Source organism: Zeus faber (assembly GCF_960531495.2).
Source record: "Zeus faber genome assembly, chromosome: 1".
Lineage (NCBI taxonomy): Eukaryota > Metazoa > Chordata > Actinopteri > Zeiformes > Zeidae > Zeus > Zeus faber.
Window position 1 is genome coordinate 44,349,524 of NC_137193.1, and position 15,630 is coordinate 44,365,153.

General features: G+C 41.8%; 2 protein-coding genes across 2 annotated transcripts in view; one reads left to right on the top strand and one right to left on the bottom strand.

Moving 5' to 3' along the window:
- Positions 1-616, top strand: part of acbd6 (acyl-CoA binding domain containing 6) — a 32,244-nt gene extending 31,628 nt beyond the window's left edge. The window contains exon 8 of the mRNA XM_080012214.1: positions 3-616. Within this exon, the coding sequence (XP_079868340.1) occupies positions 3-157 (155 nt within the window). The 3' untranslated portion in view covers positions 158-616. The remainder of the gene's footprint in view (positions 1-2) is intronic.
- Positions 617-7,237: 6,621 nt separating this feature from the next.
- Positions 7,238-15,630, bottom strand: part of lhx4 (LIM homeobox 4) — a gene marked incomplete at both ends in the record, with an annotated part of 9,729 nt that continues 1,336 nt past the window's right edge. The window contains 5 exons of the mRNA XM_080010337.1: positions 7,238-7,626; positions 8,490-8,661; positions 8,991-9,145; positions 9,888-10,090; positions 11,830-12,001. Coding sequence (XP_079866463.1) covers positions 7,238-7,626; positions 8,490-8,661; positions 8,991-9,145; positions 9,888-10,090; positions 11,830-12,001 — 1,091 coding nt within the window. The remainder of the gene's footprint in view (positions 7,627-8,489; positions 8,662-8,990; positions 9,146-9,887; positions 10,091-11,829; positions 12,002-15,630) is intronic.

Sequence of the window (15,630 nt, forward strand, 5' to 3'; positions counted from 1 at the left end):
AGCGTCAGCGTGTGAATTTGCTGAGATTGTGGAGCTTCTCCTGAAGGCCGGAGCAGATCCCTCCATCAAAGACCAGGAGGGCTCGCTCCCGGAGGAGGTCACTGAATCCAGCGCCATCTCCTCCCTCTTACGCCAGTACACGGCTCCTAAAGGCTAGAACTCCACCCCCCCCCCCCATCCCTCCATCCCCCCATCCTTCCAGTTCCAGACATCCAGTTTGAACTTCATCATATTTCTCGACCCATCCCACGTTCATCCCGTCCCCTTACACTCTTTTAGTCTTCAGGAGACCTTTTGCACCCTTAGCAGCAGGTAGACCAGGTCTGCAAATTTGTTTGGTTTTATTTTATTCAATTTGAGACTCTTGAGGTGTGCTTGATTTCAGTCGGCCGGGAGCTGCGGTCAGTAGTTCTTCAGATTGACAGGTACCTGAAATCGAGTGCATGCCACGTGTTCTTCCACAGAAAACTTCACTGACTTTCCTGTCTTAGGTCTGGCATCCTGCTACTCCCTTCGGTCGGGTTTGGACGCTGCAGTTCCGCTCAGTTTGGTTGTAAATTCTTCAGTTCTGTTAAATTCCAAGGAATACACTGATCTCTGTCATATATTGCTATTAAAGTCTTCAACAAATATATTTCCTGTGCTTTTCTTCATTTGTAATTAAGGTGTTTGACAGTGTCTATTAAATTAAATAGGAAATTAAGTTATTGATTGTGGTTGAGGCTACTGTGTTATCTATATGATTTCATTTTATAAATCCTGGTAGAATTCAAGTCATGAAAAAAATAAAAAGTGACAATAATAATACAAAATAATTTTTGATCGTACTCAAGATGTTGTAGCCGAAGCCTTTAGATGTTAATACGCAATAATATATTTTACACACTTTGCAAAACAGGAACAAAAATAATGAAAAATAGTTTGTTCATCCTCATCACATCTGAGAACAGCAGAAGCTGTGAGATTGTTGGCTCGTAGACATGTCGCAATGATCATGTATTTGGGTTGATTTATCGAGCCTGCTTCTACTACTACTTCTATAACCCTGCTGTCTACGCTTCACCTCACTGCGGAACTGACATTGATTTTAAAATTGTAATGCCACCAGTAAATATCTCTTGCATATTAAGCTTTAAATTAGACTTGTTTTTCCTCTGTTACCATATCTCACAATGCATTGGGGGGTACTCTCGCCAGCGTAGTGTGCAGCGTCTCTATGCTGCGATCTTTCACCAGATATACTATGTCCTCCTGCTGCTATTTTGCCGTACGCCATTTTGTACGCAGCTGTACTCTATGGTAATCCTGCTCGCTCCTGCTTAGAAAACCTTTAAAGTCCAAACTGTAGTGTAGCACACACACCTCCCCACGTAACAGTGGCCTCTCCAACCCGCTCTTGTATTATGTCACTTGAGAGATCTGGATGTTCTCCAAATAACCAACACATGAGCTGGGGCCAAATCTACTTTACTTGCGCCAAAGCCTGCCTGATCAGCACATTCTCTCCTCTCACACACGCAAACAACTTAGTGCAACTGAGAATACACTAAATCTTCTTCCCTAGCTCTTAGCTACATAAAGAACTAATGCACATTTAAACAAAACATTTGGGACAACACGATCCCTTAACTCGCTATCCCTCGTCTTTCTCTTTTTTTACTGCAACGGTTTCTTCTTGTGTTGTCCCTTCTCAAATCTGTCGCAGCGATGGGGGTTTGATTCTGCAAATCAGTCACAGATCTGTGTAAATTAGCTACCTGGCATTGCCAGTCAGGGCTAGTTGCATCAATTCAAATTCAATATTCATCTTGTGAGTGTGCGCACAGGGCTTGAAGTGAATACCAATGTGAGGGTACTGGGCTTTACCTGGGGAGAGTTTAACGCCCTCCTCTACGAATCAAAGAGGAAATTACAGCCAGGAATAGCTGAACCATTTCAAAAGTGTCTCACGTAAAATAAGTTCTGCTGAGATGGTAGTAAAAAACCTTTTGAGTAGTCGTCCTGAATCTGAGATGTGATGCTGAACGCATGCCACAAAGAGACAAGCGGTGGCCCTCTCTGTGCTTTGCATTCCACCCACAGCAGCCATTAGGCTGTTGGGGAACCTTTAAAGCCTGTTTCGGGTCCCGCGTCGTCTCCGCAGTGCTTCCTAAGCCCCTTTACGCCAGCTGGAGGTAAGAGGGGGTGACGGCAGCCATGTCTCCCCATCTCCGGCTTGTCTGCAAGACTCTGACACTAAGCCCATTACGTTTCCATTATGGAGCCTCAATTTTCCTTTGAGCTTTTCAACTTTTGACACTGCATCTCCCTGCTCGTCCCAACCGCAGCGTCTCCACTCGGCCCGCCATGTCCCGCTGCCGTTTTAAATGTTACCTGTGCTCATCTCTCCTCCCACAACCGCATCCCCTCTCTCGCTCTCTCGCTCTCTCGCTCCCTCTCCCTCCCTCTCTCTATCCGTAACAGTATTAAGCACAGATGGGCTATGTTTGGAACATGAATGAGTGTGGAACTCTCCATCTCAAGACGCTGCTCCACACTCACACTCTTTCTGATCTTCTTTTTTCCAACTTTCGTGGCCTTTTTGTAAACCCCTTTCTTTCCCTAACCCCCCCCTCCTCCTCCTCCTCCTCCCATCTCTCCTTCCTCTGCTCACCCAACATCAGTCTCTCTCTCCTCACTCTCTCTCTGCTCTCTGTCTTCCACGCTGCTGCAGCCTCTGACTGGCTCAAGACTAAAAGCAATAGCATGTCGTTGCTCCAGCCAACACTTAATGCAATCCTCTAGTGCCCACTCTGCCGCCTCCTCTCATCTCCACCACACCCCCAGCACACACACACACACACACGCACGCACGCACACACGCATGCCCGCACGCACGCCCACACACACACACACACACACACACACACACACACACACACACACACACACACGCACGCACGCACACACACACACACACACACACACAAACACACACACACACACACACACAGTTGAGTGAAGGCGAATCCAACAGTAAGCAGAAATCTCTTCTTTTGAAATTGCACTAATATAGGAGTGAGAGAGAGAGAGAACTTCATTTACAGGTGTCTAAGGTTCACTCTGTCTATGTATCAGCTTTAAGTTTATTGTCATTTACGGTGGCAAATCACTCAGGACAGAAGCTGGTAGATTAGAAAACAAACGGTTGTGTCTGTTTTGTTCCTATTTGTCCTGCATATCAGGTGTCCCAGGTCCTTTGGGAAACGTGGTTTCCACTGAAGCCAACACCATGTGTATCACCATGAAAGTATTTGTGAGGGTTTTTTCTCCTGGTCATGAACCCTCCTGCGCTGGTTTCACAAAATCTATTTTATATCTGGAGCGGAGCGACTGCTGGGTGGAAAGGCCGGGTTTTGCATTAAAACGGCCCTGTGCCCACAACCTTGAGCGTGTCATTGAGAGGCCTCTGCTTGACTCCAGCCCCTCTTTAAGGCTCACTCTGTCATCCTGCAGATCATTGTTCACCACCGGGAGGATGGAATCATTTGCAGGAGAAAAATGCCCTGTCTTGACGCAGCACGATTGAGTCGGAGCCCGCGGTGAAATCCTATCATTTTTGCATGTTAATTTTTTTTATTTTCCCCTAAGGAAGGAAAATAAGAACTGTTTCCTTCAGGAAGTTTGTAATAAAAGGCCCTACGATCGATGATAATGGTATTTGTGCTTGTGTTTGTCATCTTCGCAAAAGCAACAGTGGACGAAGTTTCCCCAGATTTATTTGTATTCTAGTGCTGTAAGTGGCGTGTAAATAATCCTAACTGCCTGTGTTGTGCTTTATCTGTGTACGGAAGTACTATTAAAGCCTATCCATTAATGCCCAGCCAATCAATGTTTGAATTAAAATCTGCTTTTTTTGCGGCGTTTTATGCAAACGTGCAAACTCAAACCAGGCTGACTCTTTGCTTTTTGTTTATATAATGCACCAGGAATAGCTAAAACACGAGGGAATCAATAACACTTAGGTTTAGGGAAGGCAGGCCTGCCCTCAGACAAATGCTGCACCTTCTTGCATACTAATGAGGCCTTTAGTACAGTGTCGGGTGTTCTGTCATTTTCTTGTATTTGATGTTGATGTTTGATGTTTTGAATTCTTGGGCTGCTGTAAAACTTTAAAATTGTTGGTTTGATTCCGGAAGGTTAATATTGCTTTACAACTTTATGAGTCAGTAGGCAATCAAATGAGCACCTGCTGCACACACCTACACACACATGCACGCACACACACACACACACACACACACACACACACACACACTGATTTCCTCTACCATCTTTGACGTATTGATGTACAAGTGGCTATTTGTCTCTGTTGCTTATCGACAGGGTTTCCTGATGGCACAACCATATTTATCCATCCCTCACAAGCCAGTTTATAATTAGTTAGCAGTGTTAACATCGAGGAAAGATTTGACTGTGTAAACCTGCTGCTGAATCAGTGAAGACAACATCTTGGCATCCATCCTATACCCATGTTATTTCTCTCCTTTTTTCTCCCTCTCACTCCCTCGCTGGCCAGGGAATGTTTATCGTCCATGCCATCCACCCCCATTTCAGAGAGGAAAATAATTATGGAGGAGCAGAGGAAGGGAGGAAGATAGAGATGGGGGGAGAGCGAGAGAGAGATCAGGAAAGCAACATCCATCACTGTTAACTGGCTGACCACTGTCTGTTAGAGGTTCTAAATGGATCTCCACAATTCAATAGAGGCCTAAGTGTGTGGTAAATGCTCTCAATGGGTAAATTAATTTGTGGGTTTACTCTCTCTCTTAAGGGTGTTTAGATAAAGAAAAATAATAAAGACAGCAATGATAAGATACATCTTTTTTTTTTGCAGTGCCCTGATTTTCTTGAATTTGTCACAAGCGTTTGAATCTTGTTGCCTGTACCAGACGGTCCACAAAATAACAATGGTGTGTTTGTGTGTTTACCCACTGTTTCATTTTTATCCTTAAAGGCTCAGGTATTGAACAGAAACACGACCAAGGGTAACCCAAAGACAATTCAGCTTTATTTTCCTCATATAGATTTAACTGTACACAGTTCATACCATTGCACAGAAGGCATAAATGAATAAATTCAGTGCTCTCTTTTACATCTTTTTCAAAGACACATGGCAATAATAATAATAATGATAATAAATAGCGCTCATGAAACAAGACGATCAACACATTTTCAAACTGTACAAAATTTACAGCAATTAAGACGCAAAATTCTGAGGCAATTGAGACACAACAAAAGGGTCGTTTGTATCATAATTTTCTGTTTTTCTGTTGATTTACTTCCGAGCTGCCGAGTAGATGCTCTTTTCACCCGATGCAGCAGGATTTGGCAATTCTTTTGTGAGCAATGGTTGACACAGTTAAAACCGGGAACAGCGGTTCAAAGGAATTTGAATGATTATTTTATACAGGAACAGCTTTATTACTGTTGCTCCATCAGACAAACAGGAATATCAGCACTCAGGACAAGGTCTTGATGAGTTGTTTCACAAGAATATAAATCTTATTACCCTCAAAGTAACTGTTTTAACACCTGAACACACCGAATCAAGCCGAAGACCACTCTCTGAGCTAAATCACAGTTTCCATTTCAAGAGAAGCGGTAATGAGGGGACCTAGATTGTGACAAACCCCTCCTGGCGCGTCCCACCCAACATGGCTTCCTAAGGTTTAGCTCCTGTGACCCGCACTGTAAGACACAGACCGACAGACAGAGAATCATCTGCCTCAGTGTGTGACTGTGTATTAAGGTTTCTAATCCCTCTGACATGGAGGCCGTGCGGCGGCAGGGCAGGCTGACACACAGCTGCTCAACACGCTGCTACAGAGTGAGCCTCAGCGCCGCTGGACTGGGAGAAACCTGCCGTCGCACTGAGGGAACAACTCTCCTGATCAGTTAATACAGAGTATTTTATTCCATATTATTTCTTATTTCTTAGTGTTAAATATTTTGTGTGGATATTTCATAATTTTTATAATGTCCAATTTTAACTATCAATATTCCGGTAATATCTTAATATTCTTATAATTTAGTCTTATAACTGGAATTTTTTCCAAACTCCAAACTTGTTCTCAATGTTGTCACACACGAGACAACGTTGCGACCAAGTTTCAAGTGTTTGTCTGTGCTGGATTGAAGCTTGCGCGGTGGTAATCTGTAGTAATACTGACAGAAGTTTACTCTCAGGTCAGGAGCAAAGACCGTTGCGCAGACGACAACAAGTAAAGCACCTATAAATACAGAGGAGCACGTCCCCCCCTCAGTCAAAGAGAGGAAACCTCAGCTTCTACAAACAGTCAGACAAACAGACAGGCAGACCAACGGCCATCTACTTCCTAATAATCTAATCATGTAAGCTCCAGCAATACTTTAAAAAACATCAGCATGGTACAAAAGTCCCACTTGTGCCACTGCTCTTGTAAATTTCTCCACCAATGAAACACTGTGTTTTTTTTTTTTTGTTTTTTTTTGTTTGCCTTGTGCATACGTCTCTCCCCTCAATTTCTCTCTGCATTCTTGCCCGAACATTTTGAAAAAGAAGAGAAGAGTAAAGTGCATTGCCAATGTGAAGGCTTTCATACAGCCAGACAGCGGTCCTCGTCATTCTGAATCAGATGCATGCAGGAAGCATGTCTCCTGGACCAAGCAACGTCCGTCTAGATTGTGGTCCTATTGTTGTAGCCATATATAGGGATGGATTGGCCGATTAATTGGTGGTAAGAGGACTCTACCTCACCATGAGCATAGTCCACCAACCTAATGCCGGAAACTTCAAATCCAGTTTCAGTTTCAGACAGATAAGAGAATAAAATAAAAGTAAATTTTTAACCAAAAATCTGTATGATACAGTGTTAATATTGAACATTCAGAACTGTTTTGTGAAGTCATTTCCCGGACGAGGGGAGATGTTCCTCACTGCTCTTCACTGGAGAGCATTAGGTCCAGTTCTGGAAATCCAGTTCCTCTCCCCACTTTTGAAAAACGAAGAGAAAACTTCTTCTCTTCCTCTTCTTCTTTAGCCAACGTCACATACTGTAAACAAAACATACCAGAGTTTTGGAGAGTGATATAAATGTAAAAAGCCTTGTGAGTCTGTTCTCTGTCCTTCACACTGGTGCCCCCCCCCCCCAGCCCCCCACCACCACCATAGATGTTTCTCCACAATAGTTGATTCCACTGTGTTTTAGCGAAAGGTTCAGAACTGGGAATGGTCCATCTCATCCAGCCAAGACGCAGGGCTGGTGGGGAAGTCGGGGTATCCCGTACTGCTGCCCGTGGAGAGGTCTGAGGTGGGGCCTCCAGCCATGGCCCTCAGAGCCTGTCCAACCCCCCCGCCCCCACCCTGGACCACGAGACTGTCCATGTTGAAGCTGAGGTTGTTGAGGAGCGGAGTGTGGCCAGGCAGCGAGGCGATGGAAGAGGGCGACTGAGGGAGACCGTAGGGGCTTCCGGCGCGGATGTCGTGATACTGTTGTCCCGCTGCGTCTAACGAGAAGCCGCCGTTAAGCACGCCGCCATTGGCGACATCTCCGACGCTCCCGTAGAGCCCGTTGGTGTGGCCCAAGTCAGACAGGATCTGATCCTCTGTTGGTTAAGGATGGAAGATACCATTACTGAGCAGCAGCGGTGTTATTACTTTGAGACATCAACGGCGCTGTCAAATGCATGAACATTATATAGTTGTTATTTTTCAATACTGTTAAGTGCTTTTATGAATGTTATTTATTGAGGCAATGTTATGTGGATTTCATAGAGGTAAGTGACTCAGATGGCGAGGCGCCTCTTACAGTAAGTGTTTTAGTTCCAATGGTGAAAGGGAAGAAGAGGAAAAATTAGATAAAGAGTGTGATTTACCTTTAGTTTTAACAAAGGCAGTGTCTAAATGGGTGTAATTCATGCTAAACAAAATATTTGTTTCCATCTCATCACTCCTTGGGTCAATTTCAGTAACAACAATGCCCCAGAGCACTCTCTCTGTAATTGACTAAAAGCTCCACCTGCATTTATATAGTTTCTGCCATGGTGTTTTGATTTCTCATAAAGTAGCCTTCTTTTAAAAAATGCCAAAACCCCTTTTATGACTCCCCAAAACACAGTTTGCAAACATTACAGTAAATAACCATAAAACAGATATGGCTAAAATGGTCCCTCTCTGTCTCCCTCATGGCAACCAACAAAATAAAAAGGTAGAATCATTAGTTATTGTAATGCACAGAAATCTGAAATTTAAACCAAATTTGGGTTTTCACTGGATCAAAAATTGAGTGATCAAAAGACCAAAAACGCATCAACAACAACCTTTCTAAAATCCATATACTCATACCTACAACACACTTGTAGCTTTGTAGTTATGGACAATTTCCTCGTCATTTCCCTGCTTTGAATATTTTCCAAACTAGCCCAGCATGTATTGCTTTCTCGTAGAAGTAGAAGTGGACGGTGCGTACCTCTGAAGCTCAGCTCGCTGTCACTGAGTCCTGCGTCGTCAGCAGAACTTTCCTTTTCTACCTTCGTCCCTCCTCGACTACGTTTGACGCTCTTATAGAACTGACCCCAGCGATGGCGCCCAGCATCCTTTTTCAAACGCTTCTCCTTAGCCCGCCGATTTTGAAACCACACCTGGTGAGGAAAGACAAATGTAAATAGAGATAGATAGATAGATAGATAGATAGATAGACAGACAGACAGACAGACAGACAACTAGATAGATAGATAGATAGATAGATAGATAGATAGATAGATAGATAGATAGATAGATAGATAGATAGATAGATAGATAGATAGATAGATAGATAGATAGATAGATAGATAGATAGATAGATAGATAGATAGATAGATAGATAGATAGATAGATAGATAGATAGATAGATAGATAGATAGATAGATAGATAGATAGATAGATAGATAGATAGATAGATAGATAGATAGACAGATAGATAGGGACTTACCTGCACTACTCTCATGTCCAGCCCCGTCTCGGAGGACAGCTGTTCTCGGACGTGCCTCGCCGGCTTGGGCGAGTTCTTGTAGGCGCTTTTCAGAGTCTCCAACTGTTTGGCTGTGATCGTGGTCCTGGGCCGCTTGGCTCCTGCTTCTGAGTCATCTGCAGACATTCCATTACATGCATGACTGATCTATTAAGACATTTGTTAAATTATTATTATGTACAGTGACCTTGGCCTTGTGTGCTGTAGATGTCTGCTAAATGAAGTGGACGACCATGTGTGGAACTGTATTAAGGTCCTTGTGCAACTGTTCCACGGCGATCCCACTGCTCATAAATATGCTACGCCCGAGTGCCAACAGAAGGGGTGTTGAAATCCTGACAGTTAAGTACTAACTAATTTTTACATCATGTAAAATAACAATATATAAACTTTATTTATTCAAAGGATAAGATGAAGGGTGAAAGGGGGAGTGAGACAGAAAGTGATGGACTGTAAGAGAGAGACAGATAGACAGAACAATACCTAAACAGGACACAACATATAAATAAAAGCAAGCCACATCACAAACACATGGGTGTCATTTTCTTCTGCAATCGCCGCAGTTCATTCCTCTCTTACGAGAATTCAAATTTGAAATAGCCTTTTGGAGAGCTCCGCCACGTTTACAGCATGTAAAGAGATTGTGAATTAAGGCTAATGTAGTAAAAGCCATGGTCATTTAACACCAAATCACCTCCAGCTTTAACGACACTCGTAAAAAAATCAGCTTTGTGCGATGTGGCTCGCGTGGCTCGGTTGCAGCCACTCTGTTAGTGAAAGAGTTGCAACATCCTGAATATTTCTGCGTGTTTTAAACAGGCCAACTGCATTCATAATTGAAGACAGATCCTGGCCTACCATTCTGTTTGGCTGTCTCGTAATCCTCCTTGCAGACGAGCCGTCCGTCCTCCATCAGGTAGAATTCGTCTCCCGTGGCCAGCTGCCGGCTGCACATGACACAGGCAAAGCAGTGCAGATGGTACACAAAGTCCTGTGCCTTCCGCACCACCTGCGTTGGAGGAATCCCTTGTTGGCATGATGCGCACTTTGTTCCAAAACGCCTGGAGGAATCGGGAAAGAGAGGGAGAAAGAATTGATAGATCAATTGAGGATGTTAAATTTGTAACACACAAATGAAAAAACAGTAAGATTAAGATATCATAATAGCTATTGTCAAGGAAAGATATTCAAATGCAAACTTTTTAAAATTTTTCTGGATAGAATAGACGGGGGATGATAGAGGGACAGAGAAGGACGAACCTGCCATTTGGTGAATACAAAAACCAACACTTCTACAAGATAAGCAGTATCTTGCCTTTCTAGTATTCACACCCTGTTTAAAATGTTGCACGTAAGATGTCATCTCCTCCTGACTCTGGCCAAGAAAGATGGCGCATTGTGTATTAATAGTTGAGACGGCTGTGGTGGGTCGCAAAAATCAGCACCGGAGTGCATTTCTGTTAGTGATAGGCCTTTCTTCTGCTTGATGGATGGAGGGGATCAATGTAGTGTGTGTGTATGTATGTGTGTGTGTACCTGAGTGTGTGCATCGCTGTGTATAAACCTGTACATTTGTTTGTATGTGAAAATATCTGTGCGTGTGTGTGTGTGTGTGTGTGTGCGTGTGTGCGTGTGCGTGTGTGCGTGTGTGTGTGTGTGTGTGTGTGTGTGTGTGTGTGTGTGTGTGTGTGTGTGTGCATTTGCCTGCATGGGTGTTTGCAAATGAGGTGGTGTGAAATCAAGAGTGGAGGGGGGCGGTGCAGTGCGGTGTGGGGGGTGGGGGATGGTAGTGCTCACAGTAAACACACCCTGAGGAGAACCAATAAAGTACTAACTCAGGAAAGGCTTTAAATCACACCGCCCATCCACGGAAATAAAACCCTGCCTCCTAAAGACCAAGGTGAAGTCTCAACTCACTGCTGGGAGTGCACACCAGTGTTTGTCTGGATCTGTCCGTGTGTGTGTATATGTGTGCTGATATCCATGTGTGTGTCCGTTTATATGCATGAATATTACATGTAGCGTGTGTGTGTGTGTGTGTGTACCTGTGTTGGATATGCATGTTTCAATGTATGGGTGGACCCATGGCCTTGCTTAGCCCACAGCTTAGCCCACCATAGTGCTTTGAACAGGAAAACATCTCCCTATTGTCCCCAGGGCCGGGTAATAGAGTTAGCCCTCACTCTGTGACTGGAGAGCTTTTTAGGTCTCATTGAAGCTCGGGACGTTAAACCCCTCAAACATGATTTAGTAAAAGCCCAGCGCAGCTCATCCAGTTTTGGACAAAAGTCAAACTTAATTTTCTTCTCAGATGCACCAAGAAATTTAATTGGGAGAGAAGGAAAGAAAGAAGGAAAGAAAGAAAGAAAGAAAGAAAGAAAGAAAGAAAGAAAGAAACAAACAAACAAAGTCGTTTCTTATACATATGGCTAGTATTTCCACCATAATAAGGTTTTATAAGATGGATGTCTTTAACAACCAAACTCCTCTTTCTCCTTTGACAACAAAGCCGAGATCTCCTTCACTGTCAGCTCATCATCCCCATGGTTTTGTCAATTATGAACTTCAGGACAGACTTCTGACGCACAAACTATATTGCTTGTAACGGTAAGAAATAAATTAAAATTATAATAAATTAAAATAATAATAATCTGAGATTGATTTTATTAGGATTAAAAATTAAGTATTCTATTCATTATTATATTTTACATGAACTTGATCATTTCCACAACACAATTGTGAACTGTGAATTGTCCCCACAATAGCAATTATTATCATCCTTATTATACATTTCACTCACTTGAAGAAGTCCTCCTTGCAGTAGACATTTCCCGCCCGCGAGAAACACTTATCTGCCAGCTGCGTTTGACAGTCTGCACACTTGAGGCACTTGGAGTGCCAGTGTCTGTCCAGCACCTTCAGGATGAACTTGTCCAGGATGTGTTGGCTGCAGCCGGCGCACTGAGGGATCTCTGGGAACACACACAAAAAGGCACCATTTAAATATACCTCAGGCAAATACATGCGTACTACTTTCCTGTAAAGATGTTTGTAGCTGAATGCAACTTGGTTAAAATAGCCATATTAATATTCGCGCAGCAGAGTATGAATGTATGAAGAGACTATTTTTAAAGGCATCACCTCAACCTCAATTAGGTGAGCAGTCGGTATGTATGTATATCGTTTTAATTTTTATCATATGCACTTTTATCTGTCATTTTATTATGTATATGCACGTCTATCTCTGCATATATTTTATTATTTTATTATATTCTCTTTTGTGTTGAGTGTATTGAGTCCCCTGTGGGTGCACTTGACAAAAGTTTGACTTTATATAAACATATGGTTCCGTCGTAATTGTATCAGCGCTGTCCAAGGTGCTGAACTCGATATGTTGTGAATAAATACATATGAAATTGAAAAGAAATGTGTAAAGCTTATATTTGTCTATATTTGCGTTTGTCAATTTAAAATGACAAATGTAGAAGACAAAAAAGAAGTCTAACAAACCTTTTTTTTTCTTTTGTTTTGTTTTTTAACCCTTTTTTAAGGTGATCCAATGACTCCAATTTAAGGATTTATTTTGTCCGTGTATACTTAAGTAGGCAAAGGCGACAGTATACTTTAATAATTTAATCAAATATCAGAGCGCACCATCAGACCACGGTTCAGGTAAATAATGAATTATGATTATATTATATTATATTATATTATATTATATTATATTATATTATATTATATTATATTATATTATATTATATTATATTATAATTTGTTATAATTTGTTATAATTTATTATATTATATTATATTATATTATATTATATTATATTATATTATATTATATTATATTATATTATATTATATTAGAATAATAAAGAAATAGACACGTTATGTAAGAGCCATTGCGGCCTGAACTTCAATGGATTTCGAAATGCACCTAAAGTTTACTTCTGTTGTCATAAGTCTCATTTTAATAATATTCGTTAATGGGGATCATTTGCAATTAGCTACACGTGAAGATATGAACGAAAAATTAAGTGATTAAATTCTGCAAATAGGTCAAGGTCTTTTTAATCCGTGAACCAAAATACAGAACCTTGAACCTTCAACCAAAATACATTTCCACTAATGGTTTCTAAATACCGGCAGGGATTACAGGGACTGGCCATAAAGAGATACTAAAAAATAGAAATGAAATAGAAATGACTGAACTGAAAAACGCAACAAAAAAATCAATTCCGGGAAAATCGAAACCCTGAGATGGTTTAAAGAAGTCTCGCACAGGGCCAGAGACCTTAAATAACTCAGGAAAAAATATATAATTTGAGTTTGAATATGACATCTAACATCCATATACGATTAGGAATGAGGTTCCTATTTATTTCAATGGACTGTAGTTAAATTCACCAACCATCCGAATATCCACTGCCAAAGATATTTTTATTTTATCGGACTGAGATTATTTACACGCACAAACCACCAGGAGTAGTTTTTTATGTTCCTTTTCGGCACAGAGTATTTTCTCTAGAACTATTTACGAACCACAATTAATGTCAATTTAACCGTAAATGCCCAGAACAGTTCTACAAAATAACGGACGAACCCCTCAAATTTAAATGTAAATGATTGATTGGCCGGATGCGGTAAATTCCTCGGAATTGAGTTTGGTACATATTGAGCTTTATATTCGGTTCTTGTTCGTAGCAGTGCGTCCAAGTGACATCGGTGTGCGAACGCCTCAGAGCGGCTTCAGGCGGGCTTCACCACACTGGGAACGGAATCGGTGCTGAACTGGGATCACGGGGTTATCTGACCAACCTGCGACATTTGGGATGATTGTTCATAAATACTTTCGGTACCAAATATTGAGATATGGCTGTAGGTGACGGGGCAGAGGTGGAGCGCTCGAGGGGTGGAGAGGTGGTGAGATGGCGCTGAAAGGACAACACTGTCGCCGCCCAAACTAGAGGTCCCCCCGCACGTGCACGCGCGTGGTCACACGTGCAACCCCAAAAAACGTTAAATCGTTATTAGCGCACGCACGCGGGCGCACACGCACACACACACACACACACGCAAAAAACATTTTCGTTCTTTTGTCCCTCCCACACTCACACACACACGCACACACGCACACATACACACACACACACACACACACACACACAGTTTGAATTATTCTCGTCCGTTCTCTCTCCCGCACGCACGCACACACACACTATCGCACACACACACACACACACACACACACACACACACACACACACACACACACACACACACACACACACTTTGAATTATTCCCGTCCGTTCTCTCTCCCACGCACGCACGCACACACACACACACACACACACACACACACACACACACACACACATGGCCTGTAAATCTCTCTTGCAGGGGGTTCGGGGTGTCTTGGCTCACTCTACCGCCTGGTTCTCTCAAACGTCCTCTCTCCAATTTGTACGACTCATCGTTTCCTCCAACAGTAACCAAGATCCAGTTTATTTATAATAATTTCAATGCATCAAATCAGCCACCGAAGCAAAAGCCTCAGTTAAGAATAACTAATATAAAAAAAAACAAGTGACGAATAACGTATAAATAAAAAATGTATATAATTGCCCAGTTGAGTATCGGGCCTTGATAACATTTGTATGTACTACTTTGCTTTTATTCCTAGAATAATCCCGTTTAAATCCAGCATAAAGGCTCGGACTGTGGGGAGTTGAGTAGCAGGATCTCTACCAAATCTTTTAATCTGCCTTGATTTATAAAATTAAAGAGCATACGACCACTGTTCAGACTGTTTCAACGGTTTAGGTTGTTATTTAGTCATGGTATCTATGATATTTAACGAATGTTGGGAATATTTTTCAATCGCGTCACCGATAAATGGCCTCAGTATTATATTCAGTGTCTTTATCGATACATGGGGACAATGGTATTAATTGGCACAAAGCAAATGTGCATTTTTCTATTTTTTTACATTTTCGAGTTAAGCGTATTTAAATGCCGACGTCTTGCCAGCATTTACTGAATACTCCATTTTAGGGTTTTTTTCCGATTCATTTGGACAAAAAGGCCGATTTGGTGATAATTATTAATACCGAAATGTCTTCTATCAGTTCTCTGAGACGGGATTAAAACAGGAAGGGATACTTCTAGAGGTTAGGCCTATTAGACTGTGTCCATCTGCACATTTTATAGCTGCTCGTCTTTGAATAATTAGGTCAGAGCTGAAATTCATCCAGTTACACTTCCATCTTGACTGCACAGTCAGATTATACTGATTATCACCATGCGGCCATAACAGCAGATGCGACTGGAATGGGCTATAATAATTCAATAAACTGTTAATTAATAACGGTTTATATTTATCTTATCCTTATTGAATAATAAACTAAGCGACATTGATTTAACTGGTTTAATTGCCCTTACTGTATCCTTAAAAAACATTTTTATGCACAGTTTACTACTTTTACACTTTGAATATGAATCATTGATACAGATGTTTATTTATTTGTCGTTTATTTTTTGGCTTCTTGATTAATGTCTTTTTTAATTTGATTATTTTCTAGTTTGGATTATTTTTTTG